The sequence below is a fragment of the Xenopus laevis genome, chromosome 4L (genome assembly GCF_017654675.1).
Source record: "Xenopus laevis strain J_2021 chromosome 4L, Xenopus_laevis_v10.1, whole genome shotgun sequence".
Classification (NCBI taxonomy): domain Eukaryota; kingdom Metazoa; phylum Chordata; class Amphibia; order Anura; family Pipidae; genus Xenopus; species Xenopus laevis.
Genome location: NC_054377.1, coordinates 66,017,434 through 66,034,873, shown reverse-complemented (window position 1 = coordinate 66,034,873; position 17,440 = coordinate 66,017,434). Strand labels below are relative to the sequence as shown.

The 17,440-nt window shown below is 37.9% G+C and overlaps 1 protein-coding gene across 1 annotated transcript in view; it reads right to left on the bottom strand.

Annotated features, from left to right (window-relative positions):
* itfg1.L (integrin alpha FG-GAP repeat containing 1 L homeolog) overlaps window positions 1–17,440 on the bottom strand; it is a 122,229-nt gene that overhangs the window by 71,020 nt on the left and 33,769 nt on the right. The window contains 2 exon segments of the mRNA XM_041590232.1: window positions 1,878–2,038; window positions 8,688–8,782. Coding sequence (XP_041446166.1) covers window positions 1,878–2,038; window positions 8,688–8,782 — 256 coding nt within the window.

The window sequence follows — 17,440 nt, the reverse complement described above, 5'->3', positions numbered from 1 at the left end:
ACCTCAGACATATACTGCAAATAGAAATTGCACCAGTATTGAGCGCAGAGATATGCATATCAATGCACTCATATTATGCACATAACTGACCTATGAACGTGCTGTGCAGAAATGTATTTGCTGTTCCCATATAACTTATGAATTGAATGTGTGGGCAGAAGAAGAAGGTGGCACATGAGTGACCCATAATATATGTGATGTGCAGAAATGTCTTTGCTTTTGCCATGTAACTTATGTAAATTGAGGTGGTAACCCTAAAGACTGCATAAGCAATATGACTGTGCAGCACCCACCTTGAATGCAATAAAAGAACACATACATTAAAATGACCTACTAATACTGAATATGAAGTAGATATTATCACCGTGCCAGTGACAGCCATTGCAGTTTGCATCTACAATTCATAGTTTAAATACTAAAGTCTGGCTACAAAATGATAAATGCTCCTTTTTGGTATTGAACTAAAAAAAATACCAAATGCACGGGTATAAAAAAATAATAAAAATATATTTTTTTAAATTTTTCCCTATCAGATTGTATTTTTATAGTTTTTACATGCTGTGTTGACACAGAGGTTAGAATTGCAAGGTGCAGTCTCTGTAAAGTTTGTTTAATGATATTGTGATCCAAATAACAGAAAAGTTCCGGTATATATGGAAAACCTTAAGTTCCAAATATTCTGAATAATCGATCCAATAACTGTACTGTATATTGCTATAGTTTGAGCATACAGTAAATTAACATTTTTCAGTGACAGACAAGCATTCAAGCTAATATTTTTTCTTCTTTCTACTAGATTCTCATTATGAAAAGGATTCATTATAATATAACAGCAACTCATTTTAACTGCTTGACACCATATTAAACCTCTTTGATAATCAATTTAACATAAAATGCCAAAATCAATAAGCAACTCAGAAGGTATTTGCCACTCAAACCCTGCCTTCACAGAGATTTATTTTCTGTTCTACAAATCTCTTTTACCAGGTTGTGAATCATTTATCCGAGTGGTCAGTGACAATTACTTTACTAATATAACAGATAAGTGGGATTAGAAGGAACAGGTTTGAAGGCCATCCATTTTATCACAAAGGAGATTACATAAGGATTATAAGAACATTCAAAGCCATCTGGGTATTTCAGAGAGATAAACATTTGTGGCCATCCATGCAAAGGAACCGCATCAGACTGCTGATGGATGGTTTCTGGGTTTCAGGGAAACAACATAACACCAACCATTATTATTAAAACCGTTAAAACTACACTGTTCGTGTTTCCTAAAAGTGCAGGTGTCTGATTCATTCCAAAAGAGAGTGCACTCTCGCTAATTCTTGCTATAAAGCAAAAAATTATTTCACAATTCATAAAATTTGGGTACATCGTTGTTTTTGTTTTTTTAAAAAGGTATGGAATACAGCCATCTTCACATACTTGACCCATTTAAGTCAAGCACTACCTATTAAGACTTGTTTTTCAGATCACTTTTTGCAACTTCATATATTTTGGCATAAGAATAAATAATAATTTGTATTATACTTCTTTCTATGAAATGTATAGCTCTCTAACATGCTGCTCACAGAGATTCCAATTTGTGGGATTCATATTTGTGATGCACATATAACAGCCGGGCTTCTGGTAACAGTGATTTTAACCAATATGACTTAAACAATTAAAGTGGTTATGAATTTGGGTCTCTGCTCTGTGAGAGGCAGTGTAAGAGATGGAAAGACTCATTTGGAGGAAATAATCAGACATATAAAACTCAATATAAACTTTACAAATAGTTAAATTCTATTAATTTGTCAAGAAACACCAGCTACGAGCTAAAAAAAAATGATATAGAGATTGAATTGAAGAACTGATTAAAAGATCCATACCTTCCCGAAGTATCTTTAAGTATGGCAAGAGCATCTGGATATCCATCCATATTGTAATCGCCAATGTGAAGCGTAATTGGTATTGACAGAGAATGATAAGTTGAAGGGAGAAAACCCCAAACTCTGTTCATATTGCTGAAATTTTTCAACACAGGAACCCACTGGAAAAATTATAGGAAATTACTGTACAATTATAGGAAATCTATAGTGAAACAGATTAGCAAACACAGAAATAAAGAAATAGACAGACACATATATTCTCTCTCTCTCTCTCTCTCTCTATATTTATAACCCACACTAGTGACATCATACCATTGCCCCACACTAAAGACATATTATTGTCAATCATGGGGGCACACTCACAGTGAATGTTAACAAACACAGATTGAATGAGCAGAAGTCAAGTGAAAAAAATTCTTAAAAATGGCTGGACAAATTACTGGTTAAAAAAATAGTTACATACAGTAGTTAAATCAATGTGCTGAAAAAGTCTACATCGGCTTATACTCGAGTCAGTGGGCAGTAGCTGAGATTGCAGTCACTTTTTTATCATTCCTATACCAACAGTTCACTTGGGGAGAGGCTGCAATATCACACAGCGTCCTCTGTTGGTTATATGAAAGAATAACAGTGACTGCAATATCACACAGCACCCTCTGTTGGTTATATGAAAGAATAACAGTGCGCCCTCTGTTGGTTATATGAAAGAATAACAGTGACTGCAATATCACACAGCACCATCTGTTGGTTATATGAAAGAATAACAGTGACTGCAATATCACACAGCACCCTCTGTTGGTTATATGAAAGAATAACAGTGCGCCCTCTGTTGGTTATATGAAAGAATAACAGTGACTGCAATATCACACAGCACCCTCTGTTGGTTATATGAAAGAATACCAGTGACTGCAATATCACACAGCACCATCTGTTGGTTATATGAAAGAATAACAGTGACTGCAATATCACACAGCACCCTCTGTTGGTTATATGAAAGAATAACAGTGCGCCCTCTGTTGGTTATATGAAAGAATAACAGTGACTGCAATATCACACAGCGCCATCTGTTGGTTATATGAAAGAATAACAGTGACTGCAATATCACACAGCACCATCTGTTGGTTATATGATAGAATAACAGTGACTGCAATATCACACAGCGCCCTCTGTTGGTTATATGAAAGAATAACAGTGCGCTCTCTGTTGGTTATATGAAAGATTAACAGTGACTGCAATATCACACAGCGCCCTCTGTTGGTTATACGAAAGATTAACAGTGATGGCAATATCACACAGCACCCTCTGCACATGGTAGTGGGACAGTGGGACAATGCACACAGTAATCCGTTTGGCAATTCTCTGTCACCATCAACTTCGCAAAGAAGTCCGGTTGATCGCTAGGGGGGGTCGCTTTGGCGGAATGTGCGCTGCTGGGAGACAGGGCTGTAGTTGTGTCTAAGCTTATACTCGAGTCAATAAGTTTTCCCAGTTTTCGTAGGTAAAATTAGTTACCTTGGCTTATACTCGGGTCGGCTTATACTCGAGTATACACGGTAACTGTTTTCACATATGAGTGGCATCCTTGCCAGGGCAGGCACAAGGTAGTTCGGCACCCTAGGCAAGAGCTTCACTCAGTGCCCCCTGTCTTGCATTACAATTTCCCTCCTTACGATGATGGTTTTTAAATAAAGAGAGCAAGAAAGTGTACAACACTTTTTCATTTATATTACTGCCCCTGTACCAGCAAGCTCAGCAGCCATCCATCATACAGCCCTCCTGCAGCCATCATATTGCCCCCAATCTTTACCTGTGTCAGCAGCAGCCAAAAATAAATCTGATCACATCATATTGCCCTCAAGTATTTATATACCTGTGCCAGTGCCCAGCCCAGTAGCAACAGCAAACATATTGGCCCCAAATCTGTACCTGGCTGTGCCAACAGGAAGCTTCACACTTTACAGTAATATAAAGAATGTGTTCAGTTCAGTGCAACTCTGCAAAGCTGAGAGCAGTGAAATGAGCCACACCAAGCAGGCCGCCAGCTCTCTGCCATCCAACACATCAGTGACGTCATTGACGTGTGTATGCACATCGCGGTGCACCGCACAGAAGGAGCTATTACTTGCCAGCAAGAGGGAGAAAAGGAAGGAGATGGATTCCAACCAACTGGGTGACCATGATTACTGAAACAAATTATTAAATAAACGCTTGAAAAGTGCGCCCCTCAATGATGGCGACCTAGAGAGCCGCCTACTCTGTCTACCCCTAGTTCCGGCCCTGATCCCTGCAGTGAGCACAAACCATTTGGTTTTTTGGTGTGCTATTAATGTGGACATGGTCTTGCGGTAACATGGGTGTGGTTTAAGGTGGGTATGGTCTAAAAACAGGGAGTGGCTAACACTGGCTTCCGTTATCGGCCGCCCACCATGTAGATTAGAAAAATTCCGGCCCTCGGTACCATAGAAGTTGGACAGCACTGGCCTATGATATCACCACAAAAAAATATATATAACAAGAATGGACACAAAAATTGTATAAATAACAATAAGCAAAAGAACTGTAAGGATACCTGTGCGGCGGGGTCGTCCGCCTCGCTACCGGCAGGGACACCCGCCGCACCTTCCTTCTTCTTAGCCGCGCCAGCGTGTTTTCGCTGGCGCCGGCTCTTCTATAGGGCACGCGCCGCGCGTCTCCTTCCAGTTAAAGGCGCAGGCGCGCTGACGTCATACGAAATTCAAACAGTATAAAAAGCCCATCATGTCCACAGCACCTTGCCCGTGATAAGAACTTGTTTCTTGTGGTTCCTAAGCCTTGTGTTTATTCTGATTCTGTCTGATTCCTGTTTTGACCCCTGCCTGGCTATTTTGACTATTCTGAATTCTGGATCCTGACCTTGCCTGCTTACGACTACTCTACAGTTTAACCCTTTGATTGATCACCCGGTTTTGACCCTTTTGCCTGTTTGACGTTTCTTGCTATCTGCCTGCCTCGACCCAGCCTGTCTGACGATTCTGTTGCCTGCTCCATTTGTACCGTGACCTTCGGCCCAAAAGACTCTGCTACCTGCCGTGCCCCTCTGCTAGCCAGAACATCTTGCCTTGTACCCCTCGTTAAGTCCAGGTGGCACCCAAGTAAGCGGAGGGCTCCTCCCGAAGCCCAACGGTGGTCACACTACTGGTGAAGCCGAGCCGAGACCAGGGTACTTGGCACCTGTTCTGGTATTGGGTGCCGGCCGTGACAAGAACTTTCTGAATAATGGTTTTCCGGATAACGAATCCCATAGTACCTGTGACCGAAGATGCTTTAGCGTATTATAGCAAATTTTGTTTCTTTGCTGTAGCAGTTGCAACTACACTTTAAGGGGCACATTTACTAATGGTCAAAGTTAAATCCTGCGACTTCGAATATCTAAATCGAAGGTTTACCGCTATTCGTTCGATCGAATGATCAAAGGAATAATCGTTGATCGAACGATTAAATCCTTCGAATCGAAGGATTTTAATCCATCGATCGAACGAAATTCCTTCGATCACAAATTTGCTAGAAAGCCTATGGGGACCTTCCCTATAGGCCAACATTGATGCTCGGTAGGTTTTAGGTGGTGAACTAGGGGGTCGAAGATTTTTTTAAAGAGACAGTACTTCGACTATCGAATGGTCGAATAGTCGAACGATTTTTAGCTAGAATCGTTCAATTCGAAGGTCGAAGTAGCCAATTCGATGGTCGAAGTAGCCAAAAAAAACACTTCGAAATTCGAAGTATTTTTTATTCTATTCCTTCACTCGAGCTAAGTAAATGTGCCCCTAAAATTCAAAACATATTTTGATGACTAGTATCTGCAAAAACTAGTTTCAAAATGAATTTTGTGTGGAAAAAAATCATTACATAAAAAAAAGTTTAAGAATGGTTTATGGATTCACAGTCAGTAATGTCTTGTTAAATATAGAGAACTGCAAGCACTACAAAACAGCTGAACAATGAAGAAAAACATCAGCTATTGTTTGAAGGATCTTAACATAAAGGTCTTGCTACCAAATCTTTACAGAACAAGTAATGGAAATCAGCTTTTGTACTACAAGAGAACGATTTACAGAAAGAAATCTGCTTTTGTACTATGAGAGAACAATTTAAAGAGCAATTCTGCGCCCTGAAGAAATCCAATTCTGAAATACTCCATTCCTTTGAGTATTTATTTCACAAATGTTTAATACTGTCTATTAACTTTTTGCTTGAATGAAAGGTGAGGATTGCTGAATAAAATATTTCAGTCTGGTGGAAAATATTCTGATAGCCAGAGCCAAAAATATGCTGTACAATACTTACATAATGAGTTTACTGCTGGCTGTTAACGTCTTGAGAATAACCAAAGCAGTGACATATTTTGTTTGGTTTTTTTTATCGCAATAAACAAGAAATACTATATATGTGTCTAGAATAAAAGAGTTATACTGCCTATGGCGCAGAATGCTTGAGATTTAGACATGGGTAGGAAAATCCTTTATGGCTATGACATGCATTTGGTTCTTCCCATTAAGGATCTTTCCGTAATTTAGATCACCATTCCTTAAGGTCATGAAACTCCACAGTGATTTCTAATATCCACACATTTTGCATAATTTTTTTTTAAAAACACAACTTTTAGTCACGTCATAAAATGAAAACCATATTCATGGATACAATATTCAGGATATAATTCTTCATTTTTGCAATGATTTCCTTTTTATCTGTACCATCTTTATCAGGAAAAGAAAACTTGACCAGAAACACTATTTCAGGAGAAAATTATTCAAGCATATGAAAAGAATTAAAGCACATCTTAATTACTTGCATATTTAAATTATTACTAGCTAAATCCTTAACAATAATACAGCAATTAACTGCATACATATTTAAATAAATCACTATAAAATTAAAAAAGAGCCTATTAATGCATTTACATAAATAATATGAAATAGAAAGAAAGGAAGGTAGGCCAATTTCTCAAATGCGCATTTATTAAAGGCACCATAGAGATTTGAGGACATTCTACAAAATGTGGAACAGTGGTCACAAGTAGTGATGAGCTTTTTCGGCAAGACAAAGGACGCCCATATACGTCAACGGGCGAAAAAAATTGTTGTGCATCAAAATAATTTTGCCGCCCATAGACTATTTCTATGGCAAATTTTCCGCATCAGATCCGCCCATCAAAAGGATATTGTTTTAAAAATACAAATCTCATACTCATCTCTTATAAATAAGAGCTGCACACAATTAATCTGATGTGGGTGCTTAAAGGAGAAGGAAAGCTCCAAGACAGTTTATTGCCAACAGATTAGCCACAATAGTGCAAGCTAGAATGCTATATTTATTCTGCAGAATGCTTTACCATACCTGAGTAAACAGCTCTAGACACTGTCTCTGTTTGTTTAGGATAGAAGCTGCCATATAACCTTGGTGTGACATCACTTCCTGCCTGAGTCTCTCCCTGCTCACTCATAGCTCTGAGCTCAGATTACAGCAGGGATGGGAGGAGGGAGGGGGAAGAGGAGCAAACTGAGCATGCTCAAACCCTGCCCTGGAGGTTTCATCTGAAAACAGGAAGTCTGATACATAAGCCCATGTGTTCACAATAGAAGGGAAGAAATGTGGTGTTTCTTTTGACAGAGGACTCACGCACAGAATAAAAAGAGAAAAGAACAGGATGCAAGAGTTTGAGTTCCAATAAAATGTAACCCTTATTATCAAAAAAATAAAAATAAAGAAAATGTTCCTGACCCAATAAAAATATCAGTTAGTGCATCCTAACAGAAATGGATATTCCCACATTCCAAGATGATTTGCCTCTGTACACTCTGCAAAACAAATTCAAGACTGGTATCGCTGAACTTGGAAAAAAACCTTCCATGACAACTCACCAAATCTGTCACTGAACCTTTATAGGAAAAAGGTGCAAATGAAATCACCTTTCACTCAAATGTCTAAAGGTTTTCCTCAATGAAAAATTATCCAGTATTCCTCTACAGGTTCTTACTTATATGAGAGATATTAGTTGTATTCGTTTCCCCCACATATGTGTATCTATATGTGTAAAAACGTACAGGAGGTAAAGAGGGCCCTATTTGTATCAGTCAGTCACGGTCTAATGTACAGCTCTGTGTAATATGTTTGGGTCTAGATAGCAGCACGTTAAGAAAAACCCTGGATGTGCTCACTTATATCATGCACAGCTCTGAATTATAGCCTGCAATGGCAAAACATATTTAAATATGAAGCTTTAATGTTGAAACACTTTTTCATCAACCTAAAAATACCAAATCTTGTTTTAAATGTAATCTCCATACCAACACCCAAGCAATTTCAAATTTTTTTTATTTTTAAATTGCCTGGCAGATATAACAAGGTGATAAATATGTACAATCGACACAACACTAAAGCCCTTAAGAATGCTGTTTTATGCAATAATCTTGCTTTTCAGACTAGAAGATTATGCAGTTAAAAGCATGACATGTTGGCATTTATTTTGCACACATATATAAAAATGTATCACCAGGCCCGGATTTGTGGAAAGGTCACCAAGGCCAGGGCCTAGGGCAGCAGAATTTTGTAGGGGCGGCATGCTGCCCAACCACACCCACATTGGTTCAAAAACACTGGGGATGCGCAGGAGATACAATAGTTTTTAAAATTTACCGTGTACCAAACCCCATTGCTCCAATCCTGATGATGAAAATTTTTGTGAATAATGGGGAGGGGATGGGGAGACTAACAGCAACAAGCCTAGGGGCCCCCACTATGTAAATCCGGCCCTGGGTATCACGCCTATCTCACCTGATCTGATCCATGTTTTAAAAGGTAAATTGCGCTCTTTAAGCAACTGTCATCTTCACAGGCTGGCAAAAGCTGATCCTGCTGACCATCTCCATCTGGTAAGAACGAGAGCATAATCATTAGCTTGTCACAATACAGGTTTTAGGATTTAAATTATTTGCATTTGGATGTTTTCTTCAGTATAGAGAAAGAAATGGCAAACAATAGTTGGTTACCCATCTGCAACTGCTGCAACTACCCATTTTATAAAATTTTCTACTGTATGGTGTATTTTTTCCCTTAACTGGGGATGGCTAACATATTGGCACACTCTAGTGAAAAGGGTTTCCCTGTCATTTAGAGTAAAACTACATGGGAGATTTTGAGAGTCCGATTTTATCTGATCTTGCCATCCAAAACCATGCAACACTACTCAACACAAGATTTCTAAAATCCTACAAAATCTGATGTGTGTGTATATACACACACACACAAGTCTTGCTTGAAAGTTTGAGAACCCTTTAAAATGTTCTATATTTTTATATGAATATGACCTAAAACATCATTTGATTTTCAAACAAGTCCTAAAAGTATTTGAAGAAAACCTAGTTAAACAAATGAAACAAAAATTTATATTTGGTCATGTATTTATTGGAAAAAAATCCAATAACATATATGCGTGTGGCAGATAAGTAAATTGTGCTCTCAGACCCCCTTGTGCAGCAAAAACTGCAACTAAAAGGTTGTGGTAATTGTTGATCAGTCCTGCACATCTGTATGGAGGAATGGGCTGAAATTCCTCCGAGTCTAACAGCTTCAGTTCTTGGTGGGTTTCCTCACGTGAACGGCTTGCTTTAGGTCTTTCCACAACATTTCAATTGGATTAAAGGAATTGTTCAGTGTAAAAATAAAAACTGGGTAAATAGATAGCCTGTGCAAAATAAAAAAAATTTCTAATATAGTTAGTTAGCCAAAAATGCAATGTATAAAGGCTGGAATGAATTCATCTATAACAAGTCAGTCAGAACCTGCTTTTCAGCTCTCTTGGTTTACACAGACTGGTTACCCTGGTTACCAGGCAGTAACCAATCAGAGACTTGAGGGGGGGCCACATGGGTCATTTCTGTTGCTTTTGAATCTGAGCTGAATGCTGAGGGTCAATTACAAACTCACTGAACAGAAATGTACCATGTGGCCCCCCTTCAAGTCGCTGACTAACTCAGAGTTATAGAGCTGAAAAGCAGGAAGTTGGATTCTGGCTGTTTTATTAGACATCTGTACACTCCAGCCTTTATATATTACATTTTTGGCTAACTAACTATATTAGAAACATTTTTTATTTTGCACAGCCTATCTATTTACCCAGTTTTTATTTTCACACTGAACTATTCCTTTAAGGTCAGGCTTTTGACTTGGCCATTCCAGAACATTCACTTCATTCTTCTTTAACCATTCTTTGGTAGAACGACTTGTGTGTTTAGGATTGTTGTCTTGCTGCATTACCCACTCTCATGAGATTCAGTTCACAGACAGATGTCTTGACGTTTTCCTTTAGAATTCTCTGGTATAGTTCAGAATTCATTGTTCCATCAATAATGGCAAGCCGTCAAGGCCCAGATGTAGCAAAACAGACCCAAACCAGAACAGTCCCACCACCGTGCTTTACAGATGGGATAAGGTTCTTATGCTGGAATGCTGTTTTTCTTTCACCAAATGTAACACTCCTCATTTAAGGAGTGAATGACTTTGGCTTTAAAGGGATACTGTCGTGGAAAAACATGTTTCAGTTAATAGTGCTACTACAGCAGAATACTGCATTGAAATCCGTTTTTCAAAACAAGAAATGGATTTTTTTATATCTAATTTTAAAATTTGCTATGGGGCTAGACATTTTGACATTTCCCAGCTGCCCTCAGGTCATGTGACTTGTACTCTGATAAACTTCAGTCACACTTTACTGCTGCACTGCAAGTTGGAGTGATGTCATTACCCCTCCCTCCTACAAGTTGCTGTAATGTAAATAGAGCCTTGTCTGCTGAGCCTGTCAATTGAACAATAGGCAGGAATCAAGATAAGCTCTCACTGACACCACTTCAGAAGGATTGAAATAAGATACGCCAATACGTTCTATTTTGCCGTTATCCATCCACAAAACATTCTTCCAGTAAGCTTCTGGTTTGTTCACAAGATCTTTAACAAACTGTAGACAGTCAGCAATATTTTTGGAGGAGAACAGTGGCTTTCTCCTTGCTACCCCGCCATACACATCACTCCTTTTCAGTGTTCTTCTGATGGTGGACTCATGAACTCACTCCCCAATGTGCAACAGGACTTCAGTTGCTTAGAAGTTATCCAGGGTTCCTTTGTAACCTCTCGGACCATTGGACACCTTGCAGTAGGAGTTATCGTTGCTAGTCGACCACTTCTCAGTAGGGTAACAACAGTCTTTAATTTCATCCATTTGTACACAATCATTCCGACTGTTGATTGGTGGAGTTCTAACTCTTTAGAGATAGTTGTATAACCTTTTCCAGCTTTATGGACATAAACAATTCTATTTCTAAGGTCTCCAGACATCTTCTTTGTTCCAGCCATGATACACATCCACAAATGTGTTGTATATGTGATCTAGCTTTGCTGGATCCCTGTTCTTTAAATAAAACAGGGTCATACTTTCACACCTGATTGTCAACCCATAGACTGAAAACATTTCACCTTCAAATTATACGATAATCATAAGGATTCCCTTACTTTAGCCACACACAGATATGTTATTGGATCATTATTTTCAATAAATACATGATCAAATATACTATTTGTGTTTCATTTGTTTAACTAGGTTTTCTTCATTTAGTTTTAGGACTTGTTTGAAAAAGTTTAAAGGGTTCGCAAACTTTGAAGCACAACTATATGCAAGTATATAGAGGTATGGGAACATTTATCCTGTATGCTCAGGATTTGGAGTTTGCCGGATAAGTGGTCTTTCTGTAATTTCAATTGATATACCTTAAATCTACTAACAAATCATTTAAACATGAGTACAAAGTCTTAGTCTTGCAGTAAACCACATATCTAATACCCATATTATTTTAGGCAGCCTTTGCCATAATTAACTCATTATTGGGTTAGGCCAAAGAAGGCAGTTGTCCTAGGCCCACAGCACTGGAGGACCTTTGAGGGGCAAAGGGAATTAAAAGAATATATTAAATTGTGTAACAATTTTAAAATACTTTCAGTAAATTAAACATATAAATGAGGGTGTATGATGTGGGAGGATGAGGAGGCATCACATCCACAGTTGATGAACTGCAGATGAAATCCCTAAATTATTTTATTACTGTTCCATGTCAGATTGGGGTCCCAGCATTTTTGTACTGCCAAGAGCCCCATATCATCAACCTTCAGCCCTGCATCAACCAGCTCTGAAATGTGTTTGTGTTCCTGTTTAACAGTAAGAACTTCCCTTTCAGTCTCTTTCAAAGAGGACCCAGCAGCTACTGCAATTCTCTGGGCCTGCTACTTCAGCAAATTCTACATTTGATGTAGGAGTATAGCTGTCAGCAGAATTCTAAGGGTGTCATCAAGATTTGTGCATTTCTCATCTGACAGCCAAGAAGCAGTCTTCTTTGTTAATCTATTCCCCATGAGCTATAATGAATGATCTCAGTCAAATAGTTCTGCAAGCACAATTCTTTCTCTTATTTCTTTGCTAGGTTCTAATAAGGTGTGTTTCTGTTCTCAGCGAATGTTCTTAAAAGTGAACTCCAATATCCAACATAAGGTTGTTCAAAGTTGCCAGCAGTAAAGAAAGACGGAGTTTCAAAAGGATTTTATTAATGGACAACTAACACACACACAATAAATGTGGTTTTGAGTCCATTTGTAAATATTTTTATGACAATAATGTATTTTGTGGTTTAATGCAGCTTGGGGTCTTTTTTATACACGCTAAAATGCCTGCTTTACTCACTGCAATCAATATAATATATATATATATATATATATATATATATATATATATATATATATATATATATATATATATATATATATATATATACACTGCTGTATGTGATATTTTGCCCTTTTTTCCTACATAAAGTAAATTTGTGCCTTTTACTTTATATTTTCTATACACTGGTTGTGCAATATAATTGATGGCAGTAATAATGTTTAATTTAAATGTAAATGGTAGGCAGGATTTTGAAGTGTTTCAATACAGATATGGATTCTCTTATCTGGAAACCCCTTATCCAGAAAGCTTTAAATTACGGGAAGCCAATTTCCAATAGACCCCATTATAAGCAAACATTTTAATTCTAGAATTCTATTTTTAAAAAAAATTCCTTTTTGTGCGTGATCCTAACTAAGTTGCATAAATTCATATAGACAGCAAAACATTTTGGGTTTATTTAACATTTAAATAATTTATAGCAGACTTCAGGTATGGTTATTCAAATTACAGTATCCTAATTCTGGAAATTCCTAGGTCTAAATCATTCTGTATATTACATCCTATACCTGTACACTGAGAGGCATATTTATTAACATTGAAGACAAACATCACCACTGATGTTGCCCATACCAAACAAACAGCAATTAGATTTGAACATGCTTGCTATGCGCAATATCACCAGTGCTGTTTGTTTCCAATGTTAATAAATAGGATTGGACTGGGGTGTAAGAGGCCCACTGGTGCTCCTACCCCACGGGCCACCACACCCCCTCTGGGGCCCTAGATCAGTATTAAACGGGTTACTTTTTCTTATTTTTTTTTTTACATACCTTCATAAGGTATTCGGTGGCTATGGATTAGAAAAAATCAAATAGTCTGACAAATGTGGTGGGGAAATTATTTGAATGTTTGTTAAGTGATCACATTTAAGATTCTGCTCTAGAGAATGGAATTATTAGAAGTAATCAGCATGGCTTTATGAAGGGCAGATCAAGTTAGACAAATGTAAACAGAGCAAGTTGGCAATTTATTGGCCCCTGAATGGGGCCGTCTGAAGAGATTCACTGACTAATCTCTGGCCGAAAATTGGACAGATATCAGTTGGACAGATTTAAAAATCTATTCTGCATTGCCCTCTGCATTTCAGTGATTGAAAGCTGAACAGTGGGCCCTAGGGCCAATATCGGATCAGCCTGATATTGTCCACCTCAAAGATCTTTTCGTTTGGCGACTTCGCCAGACAAGCAAGTCCAATGTGCAAGTTTATGGCAGCTTTAGAAAGAGTCAAAATGCTGCTCTCAATGTTTGAAAGCAAAAATAAGAGAGGAAGATAAACTCCATTACTACTCTGTACAACATTGCACAGTACAGTCCACACAAGCAAAGAGCTACTGCCAATAATCAGTAACGCAGTCATTATGGGTAGATCTAAAGCAAAAATGATCTTAATATTTAGCACATAAAGCTTAATATATTTCATGCCATTTTAACCAGCATATTGCAATCACCATAGCAACAGAAAGTGAATATATAAGACATTTGTTAAAAAAAAAAAGAATTAAAATAAAAAGATACAAGCTGGGGTTTTTTTATAATCAGAAAAACTGTTGATAAAATTATTCAAAAAGCTTTTTTATATTTGTTTTGTAAAACGGTGGATGCGGTGTTTCATGGACAGTAACAGATGTATGCTGGTTACTCATCTTTGAAAAAAGTGGCTTAGCCAGTGTTGAGCATAGTAGAGCATGGGATATAAGTAGTTGCAAGTATAAGTATGAAATCCTTGATTTGTGGACCAGAAGAACTTGTTGACATGCTTGATCCCCAAGTTACACTACATTCTGCCATACTGTGTCCCAAAACTCAGACAGAAAAAAGTGAAAACAACAGAATACTACCTTCTTTATATACAAGAGAAAATATCACCTGGTTGGTATTTTACTGGACTGGTTGGAAATGGAAAATTGTGAACAGAGGTAACAAGACAGACAGACAGACAGAAAGGCTAGTATTTTATAAAGGTGGCTATATAATTCATACATAATTGTGTTTGAAAGGCCTAGTGCTTTATCGATAAAATCTATGTGCCACTCCTCATCAACTCACAGTTCTGACTTGTAATTTCTTTATCATTTTTTAAAAAAAAATATGTAAACAGATAAAAAAAATAAGCAAGAAAGTGCTGGGCCCCTAAAATTAGAGGGAGGTGAATTGTTTGATGAGCAGGAAAACTCTGGATACTCTGAACTGTTATTTTTCATCTGTCTGCACAACTAAGAAACCAGATATAGGTCTCCCTTTTAACAGACCAAATTTTAATATAATTATTGATACATGGAAAATCCAAAAAGACTATAACATGTACAGGTAAACAAAGGTCCATAACCACATGGTGTTCATCCAAGGGTACTTATTGAGCTTAGATAAACCCCTTTACTTAAAGGGATTCTGTCATGATTTTTATGATATAGTTTTTATTTCTAAACTACACTGCAAATAATTCACTCTACTATATAACATTTCATTCCTGAACCAACAAGTGTATGTTTTTTTTAGTTGTAATATTGATGTGTAGCCAGCCATGTGAGGTCATTTTGCCTGTTCATGTGCTTTCAGAAAGAGCCAGCACTTTAGGATGGAACTGCTTTCTGGCAGGATGTGGTTTCTCTTACTCAATGTAACTGAATGTGTCACAGTGGGACCTGGATTTTACTATTGAGTGCTGTTCTTAGATCTACCAGGAGGTTATCTTGTGTTAGGGAGCTGCTATCTCGTTACCTTCCCATTGTTCTGTTGTTAGGCTGCTGGGGGGAAGGGAGGGGGTGAAATCACTCCAACTTGCAGTACAACAGTAAAGAGTGACTGAAGTTTATCAGAGCACAAGTCACATGACTGGGGGCAGCTGGGAAACTGACAATATGTCGAGGGGTCAGCAACCTTTACAATCAAAAGAGCCATTTTGCCCCTCTTCCACTAAAGAAAAATATTCTGGAGCCGCAAAACATAACACAGCTTATAAACGTTTAAAAGTTTTAACCTTTTTTAATTCAAGCTGTTACAACAACAGCATACAACAAACAGAAGTGTGTATGTGTAGGCCTTCTTTTATATAAATTAAACACTGAATAGCCCTATTAAATGCTAGTGTTCTCATCAGTTTAATGTGACTTCTGTTTCTGAAGCTCCATGCTGATCTTCCCTCTCTTGTCTTGAGTGTGTGACCGCAGTAAGGACCGTGATGAATCATCTTGCTGCGGCTCAGTCTTGCCTGTCACTCCTGGGACGTCTATACAGCCCTCACACCTGCTGGCGGCTTCCTGAGTGTGCGACCGTGGTAAGCTAACCATTAGCTTACCGCGGTCGCACACTCAAGAAGCCGCCAGCAGGTGCGAGGTCTGTATAGACAACGTGACAGGCAAAGCTGCAAGACTGAGCCGCAGCAAGCAGGATGAAGAGTCGCATGAGGCTCCGGAGCCGCGGGTTGCCTACCTCATGTCTAGCCCCATGTCAGCTTTCAAAATTAAATATAAAAAAAATCTGTTTGCTCTTTTAAGAAACTGATTTCAGTGCAGAAGTCTGCAGGAGCAGCACTATTAGTTGTTGTGTTTTGAAAAAAACAGTGTCCCTTAAATCTTCCAGGATTTTTTTGTGGTCTGGAATTATGCTGAGAAACTGGTAAATTGCTAATGTGGTGCCACTTTTTAAAAAGGGATCCAGGCCTGTTACTTTGACATCTGTTAAAGGAAAGTTTTTAGATAAGATGCTTCAAATTTGTGTCATCAGACTAATTAATTGCTGTCTATGAGGAGGTGAGACTTAATATCCCTATAATAAAGCAGGGGTATATTATCTGACATAAATAATAACATGGTAGCCTCTAATCACTAATGGCACAGTGACCCTAGCACATAGTATGACCTCTACTATAAATTGTTACGCTGTAACCCGAGAATATTATGCAAAGTATCACATGGAAAACAACACGACACTGCCCCTGGATTAAAAAAAAAGGCAGAGTATTCCCAGTATATATATTATAAAAGTGTGCCCCCCAGTACACAACAGACTATCCAACAAAACACAAATACACTCACCTCTGCCTGCAAATAATACAATAGTGATCTGTTGTATAAAAAGGAACAGTCACCCCCGGCACATCATGTCACAAATATTGCGCCAGTCATTTATGGCAGAGCTATATGTGCCCCTGAAACACAATTTATTAAGATGTTGGTGTAGCAGCTGAAGGAATATTTTGGCACCTCTATGGGGTTCTCATCCAATGCTAAACGTTATATGAATTGTTAAAAGTTTCTGATTTAATTTTGATCACATAACCTGCTTTTTCTAATGCCAGCAGATGTTCTGAGCAACTAGACATCTCTACTTTACACAACTCACGAAGTGGCACAAAATTATTAGATTTTTTTAAAAAAAGCTTTAGTAGCATTAAGTGTATGGTGAGCCAAAATAAGGAAAAAGTCTTATCTGGGAAAAACCCAAACATCTGAAGATCCCATACTTGTATTGATTTTTTTTGCAAAATATACCAAAGTATAATGACAAATTTTAACTTGAACAATATGCAAATTCCAATTAGACACAAATATCCAAACATATGTCTGCCTCTGTCCATATGGCTCCCCATGTGTGTAGCTAAAACTACAAATGATGAACCAGGGATAATGCAAAGTTACCACTGTCCAATAGTTAAATAAAAATGTGACCTGCCCCTTTTTTTCTATTTTACACTCCATTTTTAAAGCATTATTGCCAAGCTTAAAGTTTTCCAGCTGCAAATTATACTTTCGAGGATTCA